At 43.5% G+C, this 17741-nt stretch overlaps 1 protein-coding gene across 1 annotated transcript in view; it reads right to left on the bottom strand.

The window, feature by feature from the left end:
- The window catches only part of LOC146349259 (disintegrin and metalloproteinase domain-containing protein 30-like), a 37420-nt gene that overhangs the window by 10642 nt on the left and 9037 nt on the right, over positions 1-17741 (bottom strand). Inside the window, exons 4-6 of the mRNA XM_084845382.1 lie at positions 14918-15110; positions 2442-2550; positions 188-371 (exon numbers count right to left, since the gene is read on the bottom strand). Of these exons, the coding sequence (XP_084701508.1) occupies positions 188-371; positions 2442-2550; positions 14918-15110 (486 nt within the window). The remainder of the gene's footprint in view (positions 1-187; positions 372-2441; positions 2551-14917; positions 15111-17741) is intronic.

Below are 17741 nucleotides of genomic sequence, written 5' to 3' on the forward strand. Positions count from 1 at the left end.
ACAAGAAAACTGAAGGCGGGATGTAACTTTTACAAATAAATAAAATAAAAATCCTTGCCCAAGATATTTTTTTAATTGAAAACCACGATATTTTGAGCAAGCTGTACCCCCTAGCAAAAGCCCTTCCCCTCTCCCAAACTAGAACTCTTGATCAATCAGGGCAGGTAAGGAGCCCAGCTGAAGTTACCCTGTTAATGCCACAGGTTGTTCCATCTCTCACTGCTCCAAGATCATAAACATCCTCTCCAAGATGAAATTCTGTTCCCCAGCATAATGTGTCCTCCACTGTAGTCTGAACTACTCCTTGTCCGGTTGACATTTTTGGAATTTTGCTAACATGAGTGCACTGGATCCTTCCACAAGGGACATCTCTGAAAGAAAAGTGAGGAGGAAAGAAATGCTTACAGCCCATTCTTCCAGCTACTAGAGACCACCATGGGATGGCAGGGAAAGCCTCTTGTCTCAAGGCCTACTACACAACCAACTTTCAAATGGTTTGGTAATCCCACTGAGGCCCAAGCACAATGGCTGATGATTGTGTGGGTCTTTCTCAGAATCCCTCCAGCACTGGTTCTGCAGTAGATGGAGGGGTATTCTATGAATGTGACATCATCCCGAGGAAAGGGAGCTATAGTCTAGCTAGTTCTGCCAAGGCCTAGTACCACCTCCAGTCAGAATCAACATCAATAGGGTGTGACTTCCTTTACAAGGAAGAGGAGAAAAGGGGTAAATGCAGTCTGCTGCACAGGAAAGAGGCCTCATACTTCACCCAGGATGGAGGGCAAGAGCAAATCCTGAAAATAAGAGAACAGGGAAAAATCAAAGCAACACCATTATGGAACCCATTATAGAACAATGCATCATACTGTTCATAGAGACGGGCATTCACTGAGTATACAAAAGCCACAGATTAACCAGCAACACAACCCATGTCCAAAAGTATATGTCTGTCTGCCAAACTGCAGAGAAAAAACATTATTATTTATTATATAATACCATCTATGTACATGGCACTTCATGAAGGATAGGATCAACAGGTCCCTGCCCCATGTATGAATGCAGGGGTGCAGAACCTCTGGCCCCCAGGTCAAATCTGGTGCACCTCAAGTTCCAATCCAGCCCCCCCCGGGGTTCCCCAGATGGCCACACCCCTCCATCAGGCCTGCCCCCTTTCCCCTGACGAGTGAGCCTTTGGTGGTTTCTTGGCTTTTGCTCCTTCCCCCCATTCTAAAAGGTTGAAATGCCTCTCTTAAAGCGTAGTTTACTGGCAGTAAGAGGTTTACGATAAAATGTGGTATTTTGTCCCTGCCAGCCACTGGAATGCAGCCCCCAAGAGCTGCTCCAGAACTGAATTTGGCCCTCAGGGTGAAAGGAGTTCAACACCCCCTGTATTAGTGTCTCCACTGGAAACAGAGAGATCCTGATATCCATTCAGGAACACCACAGCAAGGGTTGGAGGGACAGGGCTTAACACCAGTGCTCTTCAACCGTATATGAACTCCTCCTTCAGCCAATGAATGGCCATAGGTTGATTAGTTTTGAGAGGTTGAGTATTTTTGAGAGGTTGATACTGGCATAAGATGGCTATCCCAATGAAGGCACCATCATGACAATTTTACATAGTGCTTTAAAATGGTCTAATTATTTCAGGATAATTAGGAGAGCATTCTGAAATGTGGAGCCAATCCACACCATTGATTTAATACAGAGGGAGAGCACATCAGGGTCGTTTGCGACAGATGCTGCTGCTGCAAATCCGCAGCCACTCCACCGCTTGAGAGACTGAACCTCCAAGTTTGCTCTCTCCACCCAGGAAGCCTTTGATTCATTCATTGCCCACAGGAGGGGTGGGCAGGAGGGGAGGGGAGGCAAGGAGGAAAGGGCAAGGAGCCAGCCTGCTGTTGCCACTATAGCTTCCTTTTTCTATTCATCAAAGTGCACCAGCGCTCTTTCAATCAGCTGGGATACCACGGTAGGGGATTTAACCCTTTCATAGTTTGCAGCTTGATTTTCCCCATTCATCTTTTAATCTTTTACAATTCCAAATAGTAGATGAGAGGGGAGTGGTGTGGGGTTAAACTAAGGGGGCTTAATTCAGCACTTCCAAACTTTCCTGAGTAGGGGAGGGTGGACAGGGGTGGGGAACAAGCCTCTCTCATGTGCTGAGCAGAAGGCTGATGACATTCAGTTCTACTCCACCTACCCAACCTGGAAGTATGGGGATTTCAAGCATTGTGTGACCCATGAAAAGCGGGGTTTTCGGTACAGTATACTCCGCTTTTCTTGCTTCGTGTGTCCCTGATAGACCAAAGCCAATTTCATGAAAATTCTGATAATATCCAAACACGCATCTCATTCTGTTTTCATGTAGATCCATCCCTGTCCAGGCTGCTGGAGAACAGAACAATTTTCTTAGACAGCTGTCCACAAGTGCAACCTACTCTTCATTACATTTCTTGAACCGTAGTAACCTTTCCTTGCCACAATTGCCGGAACGATCGCCCTGCATGTTCACTTCCTTGAAACAAATCATTGGGGCAAGTTGTGTACCTGCAGAACAGAAACGAGTGAAAGGAGATGCTGGACTTCCCATGAATGTTCACTCTCTTCAGTGGATAGAGGACATCCAGGAGTGGTTTGCTCCTCCCATTTGCTTTGGAGACAGGACTCTGCAAATGACTTTGTTTGGTCCCCTTCAGTGGAAAGAGCCTCCCCCAGTTTCAGGACATAACATAAAAGACGGAATCCATGAACTATTGACTTCTGGCACAGTAGATTTCAAGTGGGACATGCAACAAAATGTTACAGTGTACTCTCACCTTCTGACAGGAGTGATCCTGTTCAGGTTTCCAGCTAGCCATGCCCTCTTCCAGGATATTCCATCCCATCCCCCCATCCCTCCCCTTGTTTGATTTTCTATTAAGATTCTGTGACTACTGAGCATGGTCACTTCTCATTGAGTTGTTTGTTTGGTTTTGCCCCTTAGTTGTTGTTTTTTATTTTACATATTTGTTGTACTCCTGCAAACCTTCGGTTCCCTGAAAAGTGCTGATACTTACTGCTCAATGGCCCTATTCTGGTTCCAATGCTGTCAGCACGCGCCACTTGAATTTGCTATTAGAGGCAATGATAAATGTGTGGATATATTAAGCCCAAAGTATACAGAGAAGATCAGACAGGTCAACCCTAGGACTAAAATTATTTTGAGCCAATATCTTAGGAAGTTGGAGACACTTCCAAATTTAATTGTAGTGACCCCTAGATAGACAGTGAAGGCAGATGAGACCTGACAAGGTTATACCTCGCATATGCTAGGGACACACAGCCCATTCTATCTAGCTAAAATGCCCTTGAGACATTTTCACATAGTGGAAGAGTGGGAGGAACCATCAAGCTCTCAGATTTATTAAATTCCCAAGTCCATTTAACATACACCCTCAATGCTCTGCAAACATTGAGCATGTGCCATATTTTTTTCTTAGAAAGCTTAGGCTTATGAAAAAAGAAGGTAACACATTTGGCCTCTCTGGAACGTGTTGATCCAAGTGGTGCTGGATGGGTTGCACTCTCCTTGAAAATGCTGGGTCATTGGGGCTTCTTCTGGACCCAGCCTTGGCCTGGGATGCCAAGGTCTTTGCTGTAGCCAGAAGAGCCTTTGCTCAGCTGAGACTGGTGTGCTAGCAATGCCCATTCCTGGAGAATACAAATCTAGCTATGGTGATACATGCTTTATTTCCATCACATTTGGATTTTTCCAATGCACTATATGTAGAGCTGACTTCATAGAGTACTCAGAAACTACAGTTGGTCCAGATGCAGCAGCCAGAGCGTTAACAGAGGCTGTGTATAGGGAGCTTGTGAGTCACTCACAGAAACAGTTGCACTGGCTTCTGATTTGTGTCTGTGCACAATTCAAAGTGCTGGCGATGGCCTTCAAAGCCTTGAATGGTTTAGGACCAGGATATCTGAAGCCCCACCTCCCATATTGATTGATTGATTGATTGATTGATTTTATTCGATTTGTGCCCTGCCTTTCTACCAAGAAAAATGGCACTCAGGGTAGCTTATGAGCTGCCTACCTACTGAGATCATCGTCAGAGCGCCTACTGTGTATCCCATCATCCCCAGAAATATGCATAGCTGGAACGAAGGAGAGTGCATTTGCACCTAGGCTTTAGAACTCATTCCTGAGGGAGGCACATCTTTCCCCCTTCTAAATGGACTTCCTTCCTTTTTAGGAAGGCAATCGGGTTGTAGATGGTTGTTTTATTGTGCCTTAATAATTTTGGAATTGATTATTTTGCACCTGGGATTCTGCTAGGTGAAAATAACAAAACCTCTACTTTGTTTTACAAACAATGCCAAGCAACAAGGAAGGAGTTTGTTTTGCTTTTTAGGGAACAGATGGGTGCTGTTGTTGCTTTCCTGAAGGACAATTGGATAGTTGGCTGCCGAGGAAAAGGCAGAGAGACAGGCAGGCTCTGGCGGCGGCGGCACCTGCCACTCCAGAGAAAGAGCCCGACAAAAACCTTCTCTCACCCCCCTCCCTGCCTTTACAAGAACCAGAAGGGGCGAGAGAAAGCTCTTCAGTTTTCCACAAGGGGAAGCAAGCAATGCCCCCCCCCATCTCAAGCAGCAGCGTCGGTGTCCCACTGGGGGCTAGCAGCCTTGCCTTGATTGCCTCGCTTGACAAGGGAAGAAAGTGCCAACTTCAAGAAAATATTTGTGTGTAAAACAGAAGCTAATCTTTTTTGTGTATATCACTGTTTCCTGGGCTGTCTTTGTTGCCACCAAGGGCTGGACCCCACCCCGAGCTCAGCTGCAATAATCAGAGCTCCCTTTCCAGAGCCATACTCCTGAGGAGTCACTTTCTCCCAAGGAGACCATCTCTTGAGTCTGCCAGGGGAGAAACCAGGTTAACTACAAAACTCCGGAATTTGGTGTAGGACAGTCCAATATGTCCTGAGGACACCAAGTTGGCACCATCAGTATGAGACCTGCCAAGACCCCCAAGCCCGTGCCCAACTTTGCATAGCTAGACCTAGTGCCAGTGGCCTCTGCTTCGCTTCCCACTCATCTCCCTCGGCCCTGCCCACACTGAGGCAGGCAGGTGCAGGCCGGGCCCAGCGCTTCAGCAGTGGAGGTGCTGTGCTGGTACCGAAAGAAACGTCTCCTCTTTCTCCCGCCCGCCAGACCCTCTCGCTGCCCCAAGAACCGTCTATAAGACCTCTGCCTCAGTCACGGGTGGCCAAGTTTGACTCTGATGGGCAAGCAAAGGGTACTAACTTTTACACCTTTACCAGAGAGAGAGAGAGAGCACGCCTGATTTTACATCTGAATACACCATTGCTTTCATCTTTCTGGTATTTCTGGTGTTTCAGGTGTGCAGACTTTTGGCTTTTTTGTATTTTTTTGTATTTTAGTTAAATGTTATTTTGATATTTTAAAGAAATTATTCTTTTAATAAGGAGCCAATGAGTAGGGGATTGACTTTGTTTTAATTTTGTTTGTCAGAACTTTTCTTTTTATGTGTGTACTCTTTTACTATTAATTACTTTTGATATTAATTGAAATGGTCCTTACAAGACAAGGCTATAGAAATCTGGGTATTTCTCCTCCCACTGAGGATGCTATGCCTCCTAAAAAGAAAAGACAAACAAAAATCTCATCTTATTTCTCTCCAGTAGTAGATACTAATGCAGTAGAGACTGACTCCCCTTCAAATTCTTTTCTTGATTGGTCTTTGGATCATAGGTGGGCTTTAGATCATAGGAGGACTTTGAAGTTCAGACAGAGGGAGCTATTGATCTAGCATCAGAAATCGCTCTTGCTGAAAGTGTCAATTGGCTGGCAGAATGGGAACATCAAAAAACATTTCATCAACTAATTAATAAAGAGATTGATGAATTTGTGCACTTCTCTAAAACTGTTAGTCCTGACTCCAAGAAAATACAGGAGAACATGGAGTAAAGGAGGAGGAGAAATTAATAGATCATGTTACTACCATAATTAAGGAGCTGGACCTGGTTTAGGCCTTTCTCTCTGAGTGTAATGGGCTATTAACTGTAATTGCAAAATAGGATGCCTGATAGTAAGGCAACTGTTCAAATTGTACCATTACCTCATGTTGCAAGAATAAGGAAGAGATCTAGTGAGAATCAGAAGCCTTTTAAAGAAAAGGTAAATCGATCAAAGAAAAGTAAGAATATCAAGCGTATAAGGAAAGGCCAGAAGTTATCACAGAATTATAAGAAGATGAACTTTCAGAAACTGTTTAAATTGCTAGACGAGAAACCAGAGGAAGTGTTGAAACTGGATGAAGAGATGTTGTATTCTGAGAAGCAGAAGTTGACACCTAACAACTCTAATGATCTTTCTCCTCTCTCCTTAGATGGAGAGATTGGGGAGACAGGTACTCAGGCTCCCCGGGGATATGCTTTGAATATACATTCTGGCCTTATTTGTAAGAGGCCAGACTTAATTGTTAATTCAGATCTCTTGACCTGCCAGGATGATCCTAGGAGGTATAGTAAAGGCTGGAAGTTGGTATTGATGAAGCATAAACTGGTCCTTATTAATTATCCAAAGCCAAAAGGTATGCCAGCTCAGCTAGAGAGTAAGCACCATCTGATGCATATTTTAGGCCCAGTTGCTTATGCGGTCTTTACTGTAACTGATATTGCACATATAGAATATTTTTTAACTATATGTATGTACGAGCAGTTGTTTCCTTTACAGATTGGCAAATAGCTAAGAAGGTTTATCTTGGAAAGAATGAGCTTTTTAGTATGGATCTGGTAGTTTCTCGGTTTTTTGAAAATATAGCTCCTCCCATGTCACTGGTTAAAAAAAAAACCCTAGGCCAGATCTAAAGAATGCCCAAGCTCTAAGTGATAATGGGATAGGCAACCTTATTGACTTGGATGATTTCAATATTTCTCCATATCTCTCAGAGTGTGAAAGCCTTAATAACAAAGGACCCCAATTTAGTACAACGTGGTATACTACCTAATGGAAATTTTACTTTTTAGGAAGAGACTCTTTTGAAGACCTTTTTAATTCTCCCCTTCAAGGTACAAGCTGAAATAATAAACTAGCAACTCTGCGAGAAACTCTGCTTAGCCTCCAGGAAGGGAAAGGTCTGATTTCAGGAAAATCTCTAGGCTGGGACCCATATCTAATAACCATGGCTGATAGAAAGATCGAACAAATGAGGTTAGAGCAAAGGAATGATTATAACATTGATGACTCGACTGAAACAGCATGCAATGGGGGAATTAGAAATGACCCCCTTGTGAGAGAACACAGTCCCACCCCTGTTGTAGCTCATCCCATGAGGGATAGGGAGTGGCTGCAGCCTGCAAAGAAGGTTTTTAGAACCGAATGAACTGGGTGAGCACGATCTCACACCAGTAAGACAGCCAACAGTCGAAGCTAGAGTAGTTAGACAACCACCTATGAGAAATGGGGCAGTGTTCGTTGATAAAGGAGGAAAATTAGACCAGATCCATACATCTGATTGGCAACTTAAGAATCAAGGAGAGCAGAGTAGGGATTCTAAATTGTCTAGACCCTATGCTGATTCTTAGGCCCTTGATAACTTACAATTGGCATCTCTAAATAATTTGCAGCTTAAAATTCTTCCATGGAACATAGCTGGCTGGAATTCTAAATCCAGGGATATTGATGTAATCAATTTTATTGGGAAGATTGATATTATTCTCCTTCAAGAAACATGGTGTACTACAAAGTTCGACCTTAATGGTTATTTTATTAACGACTTAACAGCTGTTGCTCCAATTGGAAGAGGAAGACCAAGGGCAGGGTTAGCCATTCTGATCTCTACTTCCCTTCAGGTTAACTATCAAATGTCTCTCGCATTGCGGTCACATTGCAGAAGCCTGTCTAATTAATTTTGGATCATTGAGTTTGCTATTTGTTAATGTCTATATCCCTCCTATTTCTATAACTGATCGAATTAAACAAGAATGGGAGAAATTAGAAAACTATATAGTAGATTTAGAGTCACAATTTCCCTCAGCTCATGTAGTTGTGATGGGGGAACTTTAATGCACTCATTGGGCCTAACAACAATATCTTGTTCTCATCTTGGTTTTGGGGTTTGATTGAACATGAGGACTATATATTTAACAATGATAGGTGCTCCAAGGATTCTAGGGTTAACTTTGCTGGTATATGTTTAGTTCAGATGGCTGGCCGACTTGCTCTTAGAATTCTTAACGAGAATCCCCTTTTTAAGAAATGTGCTGAATATACATATATCTCGGAGAAGAGAAGTAGTAGAGTTGATTATGTAATAGTCTCGGATGTGCTTTTTGCCCTTATTAACAGTTTCTCTGTGGCTGAAAGACTTGAAAGCGATCACTTGCTTCTTTCACTTACTCTCTTAGCCTTTTTTAGAACTGAGATACAGGTAAATTACCAGTTAGCTGATTCAGCCTTGGTACCTAAACACAGGAGACTTTTTTGGTCTGAAGGTGTGAATACTAAGCTCGTTGCCTTCTTAAATTCCTCAGAGGGTATGAGGTTCAAAAATGTTATTAGTGAAGCTCAAGATGTGAAAACTGCTTTGGATAATTATACTTGGTTGCTTTCTGGTTTGGATATGACACTGAGAGCGACTCAGGTAAAATTTAGGAACTCTAAGTATAAGGGTATGTCAACATAGTTTGACAAGGAATGTTTTGAAGCTAAAAAACAGTTAAGGACAGTATATTGCCAATATAGAACAGATAATTGTAGAGCATTACCTCAATCATATTACCATCTTAAAAGGCATTATACAGTCAGGGCCAGAAATATTGGAACAAGGATACCTGTTTTGGCAGTTGGCCTCTGTACACCACCACATTGAAGTTGACAGGAAACACACCCAGATGGGAGCAAAGTCAGGACTTTCAGCTGTAATTCAAGGCATTTGGCAAAAGTGGGGCACTAACCAATTCAGGAAGGACACACACACCCATCGTTGGTGGCTCATAAGTAATAGAATGAATGGCTGACAAGCAGCTGCATGGCCAGGTGTGGCCTGTTTCCTGGGTACCCCATTACCAATCAAGCAGATAAAAGGCCTGGAGGTGGTTCTGAGTGTTACATCTGCATTTGGTGGCTGTTCACTGGAACTCCCAATATGAGGTCCAAAGAGGTGTCCATGTGAGTGAAGGAGGCCATCATTAGGCTGAGGAAACAAAATAAACCCATCAGAGAGATAGGAAAAACAGTGGGAATGGCCAATACAACAGTTTGGAACATCCTGAAAAAGAAGGACTTAACTGGCAAGCTCAGCAACAGCAAAAGGCCTGGAAGACCACGGAAGACAACTAAAGTGGATGACCGCAGAATTCTGCTCATGGTGAAGAGGAACCCTTTCACAACATCTAGCCAGGTCAAGAACGCTCTTGCGGAGGTAGGAATGTCATTGTCAACATCTACAGTCAAGAGACGGCTTTGTGAATGTAAATACAGAGGTTTCACAACAAGGTGCAAACCACTGGTAACGCTCAAGAACAGAAAGGCCAGATTAGCCTTTGCCAGCAAACACCCAAAAAAGCCTGCCCAGTTCTGGAATAAGATTCTTTAGACTGATGAAACCAAGACTAACTTGTATCAGAATGATGGGAAGAGAAATGTATGGAGAAGGAAAGGAACAGCTCATGATCCAAAGCATACCGCATCATCTGTCAAACATGGTGGAGGCAGTGTTATGGCATGGGCATGTATGGCTGCCAATGGAACCGGGTCACTGGTGTTTATTGATGACCTGACTGCTGATAAAAGCAGCAGGACGAATATTGAAGTGTATAGGGCTACACTTTCTGCTCAGATTCAGCCGAATGCTGCCAAACTGATAGGACGCCACTTCATATTGCAGATGGATAATGGCCCAAAACATACAGCAAAAGCTACCCAAGTGTTTCGGAAGGCAAAGAAGTGGGATGTTCTTCAATGGCCAAGTCAGTCACCTGATCTCCACCCAATAGAGCATGCTTTTCACTTACTGAAGACTGAAGGCAGAAAGACCCACAACCAAGCAGCAGCTGAAGGCAGCTGCAGTAAAGGCCTGGCAAAGCATCTCGAAGGAGGAAACTCAGCATTTGGTCATGTCCATGGGTTCCAGGCTTCAGGCAGTCATTGACTGCAAAGGATTTTCATCCAGGTATTAAAGGCGATCCTTAAGTTTGAAATGATGTTGGTTTGTTCCATTACTTATGAGCCACCAACGATGGAGGTGTGTGTATGCCACTGGCTGTCCTTCCTGAATGGTTAGTGCCCCACTTTTGCCAGACTCCTTGAATTATAGCTGGAAGTCCTGACTTCGCTCCCATCTGGGTGTTTTTCCTTTCAACTTCAATGTGGTGGTGTACTGAGGCCAATTGCCAAAACAATTATCCTTGTTCCAATATTTCTGGCCCTGACTGTAAATCTTTGGTAGTCTGGAAGAAGAAAGAAGCTGTGCAAAGGCAATGGAGTATTCTAATAAATTCTTCTTTGGAAAACGATACTAAATGCTTTCGGTCAATAGTTACATGTGCATTAGGCAATCTGTCAGGTTCAATAGCATGTACAATTCCTGCCCAGGTTTGGGAATCACATTTCTCTGTGGTTTTTAGGAAACCCAAAAAGTGGGTTTCAATGGATTTTCTTTTTTCCTCTTCAGACATCTCTGACTTCTCAGACTGGGCTCCTGTGACCCAAGTTGAAATAAAGATATTAATTTCTCAAATAAAATCTGGAAAGGCTCCAGGGCCACATCTAGTTATGCCTGAACATTTGAAAGTTAATGTCACATGGTGGGCACCTTTATTAGCAGCCCTGTTTACACAAATTAATAGGATCCCTCAATTGGCCAGTAATTGGTCTCAGGCTATATAATCCCTATTTACAAGAAAGGAGATAGAAATAACCCTTCTAACTATCAGCCCATCAGCCTACTATCAGTAGTAGGAAAATTGTATGCTCGTTACCTTAATAACAAACTTTTTACCTGGATAGAGGATTAAAATATTTTAGGAGATTAGCAGGTTGGCTTTAGAAGAGGCAGGTCAATATTTGACCATTGCCTAGTCTTAAGTCACTTATCGGAAAAATATATAAGATCTCCCAGCAAGGGACTATATGCTGCTTTTATAGATCTAAAATCTGCTTTTGATTCGATCCCAAGGGATAAGTTCTGGGAAAAGCTTTATTCCTCTTCCAGTGATAAAAGATTACTTTAATTATGCGTTTCCATCAGAATACTACTGTGCAAGTGAGAAGTGGCGTTGAGGGCACTTTAACTAATTCTATCCCTGTTATTAAGGACATACGCCAAGGATGTATACTTGCATCTATGCTATTTAATCTGTACCTTAATGATCTATCTAAGGTTTATTCTTCATGGGATTTTCATGCCCCCCAATTGGCCACAGTTAGCATTCCCATACTTTTATATGCAGATGATGCTGTTCTCCTTTCTTTTACTAAAGTTGGCTTGAAATGAATGCTGAGAGCATTTATAGACTATTGTAAAGAAAATGCGCTAACTATTAATTTTAGTAAAACCAAGATTATGGTTTTTACCAAAAGGCTTTCTCTGAATAAATGGGTTATAGGTGGCCAGACCATAGAACAAGTTAGGCAGTTTAGATATTTGGGGATTGTTTTTCAGTCTTCTGGTTCTTGGGTGGCTCACCGGACTTCTGCTATACAATCAGCATTGAATAGTGCTAAAGCCATAGTTCCTTTTTTTTATACTAGAGGAGGACAGTTTATTCCTGCTGCACTCAGAGTATTTAAGGCTAAGGTGCTGCCACAATCACTATTTGGAGTTCCGGTGTGGATCTTAGGGCTTTCCACTGCCGTAGAACAAATACTTTAATCTTTTTTGCGTTGACTCTTTGGTGCGCCTGATTGTGTGCCATCAGCAGTTTTAAAGCTCGAGGCCGGGTTTTCATCGGTGGAATGTATTGCTTGGTGTTGGGCATTTAGATACTGGCTAAAACGTGTTTACGCAAATTCCAAACCAGGATATGTGGCCCTTCTCTGGGAAGACAATTACACCAGCCAGTGGTCTAAAGCGATCAGAGGCAAATTACAGATGTTGGGTTTCTCTGATAGCTTTCTTTCCACCCAAGATGTTTCTCAAGCAAAATCTATACTTGTGCTCCGGATGAAAGACATGGATACCCAATATTCCTTATCTGCTGCCTGTACTACTTGTTCTCCATTTCACCTAGGCTTGACATTTGACATGAAGAGTTGTGCAAAATACCTTGTAAATTCGACCATTCCTAAATATCACAACGTCTTTTCTAAAGCCATGTTTAATGCAATTCCTTCTGCTGTATTGGATGGTCGCTTCCAGGGGATCCCTTATACAAATCATCTTTGTTTATGTGGAGATGAAGCAGTAGAGTCTTTATCGCACATACTCCTTTTCTCTAATTTCTATAGAGATGAGCGAATAAGACTTAATACACCTATTGTAAATAAATTCCCTAGAAGATCCTCTGACTGGTATTTAATTTACTTACTGGCTGATACTAATAAGCATGTAACAGAGGCGGTTGCAAAATTTTTATTTTCTGCTGTTAAAATTCGTAAGTTCATTCTCCAGACTCGTATGTAACAATTGGCTGATGATATTTTAATGTACTATGTTAATTGTATTTAAGTTTTAAATACTTTAAATAATTGTTGAATTGTGGGGGGGTCTTAAGTATTTTATTTCGAGGATTACTTTGTGTTCCAAATGGTCTGTGACCGTATAATAAAATGTTGTTGCTTTTGCATATCAATTACAGTGGCAGTAAGGTCCATCAGGTTGGTGATCACAAGGGGCAGGATCTGTTCAGTGGTGGCCCCATCACTGTGGAACTCCTTCCCATGGGAAGTGCATTTGGCTTCTGGGTAAATTGGTTGAAAGCATTATTAAAGATAAAATTAGTAAGCAGATAAAAGGACAAGCCCTGCTGAAAAAGCATCAACATGGCTTCAATAAAGGTAAGTCCTGTCTTCTTCTGAGCAGAATTAAATGTCACGGAATAAGAGGAGAGGTCCTCCTATGGATCAGTATTTAGTTAAAGAACAGAAAGCAGAGAGTAGGAATAAATGGTAAATTCTCCAAATGGAGGGATAGAAATAGTGGTGTCCCAAGGGAATCTGTATTAGGACCAATGCTGTTCAACTGATCTGGAATTAGGAGTGAGCAGTGAAGTGGCCAAGTTTGCTGATGACACCAAATTATTTAGGGTGGTCAAAACAATAAGGGATTGTGAGGAACTCCAAAAGGATCTTTCCAAACTGGGAGAATGGGCATCTAAATGACAAATGTGGTTCAATGTAAGCAAGTGTAAAGTGATGCACACTGGGGCAAAAAATCTCAACTTCAAGTATAACCTGATGGGATCTGAGCTAGCGGTGACTGACCAAGAAAGAGATCTGGGGGTTGTGGTGGACAGCTTGATGAAAATGTCAACCCAGTGTGCGGCCGATGTAAAAAAGGCAAACTGCATGTTAGTCATAATGAGGAAAGGAACTGAGAATAAATGCCAATATCATACTGCCTTTATACAAATCTATGGTGAACCACATGTAGCACACTGTGTATAGTTTTGGTCACCATAAAGAAGATATTGTAGAGCTGGAAATGTACAGAAAAAGGCAACTAAAATGATCAAGGGGCTGGAGCATCTCTCCTATGAGAAAAGGTTACAACAGCTGGGATTGTTTAGCTTGGAAAAAAGGAGAGTAAGGGGAGACATGATAGAGGTGTACAAAATTATGCAAGGTGTGGAGAATGTGGATAGGGAGACATTTTTCTCCCTCTCTCATAATACTAAATCCCAGGCTTATCCCATGAAGCTGATTGGTGGCAGATTCAGGACAGATAAAAGTAAGTACTTCTTCACACAGTGCATAGTTAAATTATGGAATTCGCTACCACAAGGCCTAGTGATGGCCACCAATTTGGATGGCTTTAAAAGGGTGTTGTAGAAATTCCTGGAGGAGAAGGCTATCTAGTCCTGATGGCTATGTGTTACTTCCAGTATCACAGGCAGTATGCCTATGTGCATCAGCTGCTGGGGAACATGGGTGGGAGGGTGCTGTTGCGCTCATGTCCTGCTTGTGGGTTTCCAGTCAACAGCTGGTTGGCCACTGTGTGAACAGAATGCCGGACTAGATGGACCCTCGGTCTGACCCAGCAGGGCTCTTATGTTCTTAGGACTGTTTGTAAATGGGTCTTAAAGACCTGGATGTTTAAATCTGCTTTTAATTGAATCAGGATGTTGTTGTTGAATCAGGATTCTAAATGTTGCTACTATTTTAGTGCTGGAGTTGAGTGAAATGTTTTTACTTTGTCATTATGATTTGTATTGTTACCCTTTAAATTGTTTTATGATTTTATTGTCAACTGCCTTGAGAAGGCATTCTGCCCTGAAAGGTGGTATAGAAATACTTTAAATAAAAAACCCAAACAGCATTATGGGGTGGGAAGGCATATAAGAGACCTTGGGGCCAATGCACTTAGTACATCTACCGTTTCTGCTCCACTGCATTCCATTCTTCCAAAGAATCTGTGAACTTTGTTTATTGGAAAGGCAAAGGCCAAAGCTGGTGGTCACAGAAGTACTTGAGTTCAGACTCCACTCCCCTTATCCACATCTTTGGTGTTCTGAATTCCCCTGACAGCAGTCGCAGTTAAAGTGACATGCTGCCCAGCAGAAGAAGAGGGTGCCAACTGAAACAGCAATTGGTCTACCACCAACACTAGTATGGAAACTGAAATCCACTTTGATAAATTGCTAACAGGCAGTGAGGTCCACAAATGCCTGGCCCCAAATGGCCCTTCTGTATGAAATGGTCAGTAAGTAGAAAAAGTAGCAGATATTTCTGGTAATAAAAATGTCAGTCTTACCATGGCCAAAAATAGCTGTGCATTGTTTTTGGAGGTTAAGGCAATTCCCCATATAACAAGTATCGGCGATGCCACACGGCATCCCATCCTGTTTATGTACATCTGTTGGGCAATTGGCAGAAGTCCCGTTGCAGTACTCCGGGAGATCACACTCTGTAGCAGTTTCTCTGCACACTGTTCCCTTTTGTGAAAACTGTTGGAAACAATAATTTACGTTTCTGATTTTGATCTCAAAAAGCATAACTTGACAGTTAAGTTTTTTCTTCAGAAGCAGCAGAGATGAAATACACATTACACATATTAAAGCCCTAATGTTTGTTTTTCTTTTTAAAATAGGTTATGGGGGACAGGGGTTGGTTGAGGTCAGAGAAGCAGCAGGAGGAGGGGATGCATAACCCTTTCCTTATTCACCCTTTCTATGCTCCATGATCGCCTTCCCCAAGTAGCTTTGTGCCGCGTACTCCTGAATGAGAAAGGTGTGCTTGGCCTTGCAAGTGTACATGTAAACCAGGAGAGAAGCAAGTAATGGCAAGGGGGCTTTAATGCACACTTTTGCACATAACATGGAGTTAGCCCCTTAGGACAGTGAAAGCAGAAGCTCACACACATTGGATGAGGGACAGAGAGTCTGGGGTGCACAAATGCTCCAACCACCAGCATCTCATTTCATCCGATCACAACATTGCCTCCAAGGGAGCTTTGCACTTTCTATATCTAGCCTGAAAGGCTTGAGGAAGTTCTCCTCAGGGTGAGGGAGCTTATCAAGTACACTATAGAGTACAGTCTATAAGCCAGCCCACAAGGGTTGGGGGAGGGGGGTCATAGCTCAGTGGAAGAGCACATGCATTGCATACATATGGCACCAGGTTCAATCCCTGGCATCTCCAGTTAGAGCAATCAGGTAGCTGGTGATGAGAAAAACTTCTGCTGGTGTCAGGAGCGCCCTGGCGGCCTCTTTCAGTAGACTCCAATAGCCAACTCAAGACACAGATGAAAGGATTCTTTTCAAAGCTTTAATCTTTTTACAACTTAATGACTCAGATGCTAATCACCAGCGACTATAGCAAGGAACAGCAAAGTGGCCTAAGCTTCGAATAAGCAGTTGATCTCCGCTTGAAAGAGAGTCACTTGAAGACCCAGAACTTACGGGCTAGGGAGAGAACCTCCCTCTTTCCCTTGGGTCCATGGGAGGCGGCCGTTGCTTGCGCGCCAAACGGGCACTACGCCTCCTTTCCGCGCCCTCCATCACTTGTCGCTCTCTGCGTCTGCGTCGAGCGTCTAGCAAGCCCCCCTCCCACACTTTCTCACTGCTAGGATCACTATCTATCTCAGGAATGCCAGCAGGAGGAATCTCTGCCAGCTGCTGTGCCTGTGAGGGATGAGCTGGCTCCTATCCCACAGATTGCTGTTCCTCCTCAGAATCAGAACTACTCTGGGGCTCTATGGGCTCAGTTTCCACCCTGACAGCTGGAGACCTGGAGAGCTACTTCCAGTCTAGGTAGACAATACTGGGTTAGATGGACCCCTGGCCTGATTCAGTATAAGGCAGTCTCATATGTTCACAGGAGCTGAGCAGGTTATGTGTCAACTCAAAGGGGGTCCCAGACCTGAGCCAGCCTCCCTCTATAAACTCTCATTAAGTACTCCTTCCCAGCTCCCATGACTTTTGAGTGTGGCAGGAGCTGAGGGCACCCACAGTGACATTCATTTATTTGTTACATTTATATCCTGCCATTCATCCAAGGAGCCCATGCAGCTCACATAGCCTTTGTGCTCACCATTTTATCTTCACAACAACCCTGAGAGTTAGGTTAGGCTGAGAGATGCTGACTGGCCGAAAGTCACTCCAGTTAGCTTCATGGCCAAGAAGGGACTAGAATCTAGATCTCCCAAGTCTCAGTCTAAACCTCTAACCACTATACCACACTGGCTCTCCCAGCAGGCTGGTGGGCCTACTTACAAAAGTTATGCAAAAGGAGGCTGGTTCAGCACTTGCTCAGACTTGCCTTTTGGTGCCAACTCAGCAGGTACTGGGACCTAGGGATGTTGGAGAACTCTGCTAAAGATTCAAATGAGTTTGGATTTCTATGAATCTGGCTTGCGAATTCCACTATATGGACCAGCTTTTTCTGAGTTGTGTGGATTCTGCAGACCTTTAAAAAAAAACCTGGGGGGGATTTGTGCAAATTTGCAGTAATGTGCAAATTTGCACAAAAATGCACAAGTCTGAATTAGCGCTAATGCCTATGAACACAAGTGCAAATTAGTGCTGATATGCATTCGCATAAATGGGATGAAGTTCTCATACATCCCTGAAGAAATTCTGATTCCGTCAATGACAGGATGATGGAACAAAAGCCGCCTGACAATTTGCAAAACACTGATGGAACTCTTTAAACAAAATCCATACATCCCTACTGGGACTAGGGATGGACGAAAGTCCCTTACCTGTCCTCGAAGCTTGCTTCGCGGTGGGGGGGAGGCGCTTCGCTTCTCCCCCCGAAGTTCATGCGAGGGGGGGGAGGTGCCCTGCCTCGCCCGGCCGAAATTCAGGCCGGGCGGGAGGCGCCCCATCCCTCGCCAGCGAAATTCAGGCCGGGTAGAAGCGCCCCGTCTACCTGGCCGCGGAAAAAAAACAACAAAAAAAAAACCCACCTCCGTGATAGGCTACGTAACGATTAACGTAGCCTATCACGGCTAGATTTCCAAAGTCAGCCGTGATAGGCTACGTTAATCGCCACGTAGCCTATCACGGGTGACTTTGGAGGGAAAAAAAAAAGCGCGTACGCAAATGGCGGCCCCCATAGGGAGCCGCCATTTGCGT

This window comes from Heloderma suspectum, chromosome 3 (assembly GCF_057233095.1).
Source record: "Heloderma suspectum isolate Gila_16-S chromosome 3, 16-S_ref, whole genome shotgun sequence".
Taxonomy (NCBI): Eukaryota; Metazoa; Chordata; class Lepidosauria; order Squamata; family Helodermatidae; genus Heloderma; species Heloderma suspectum.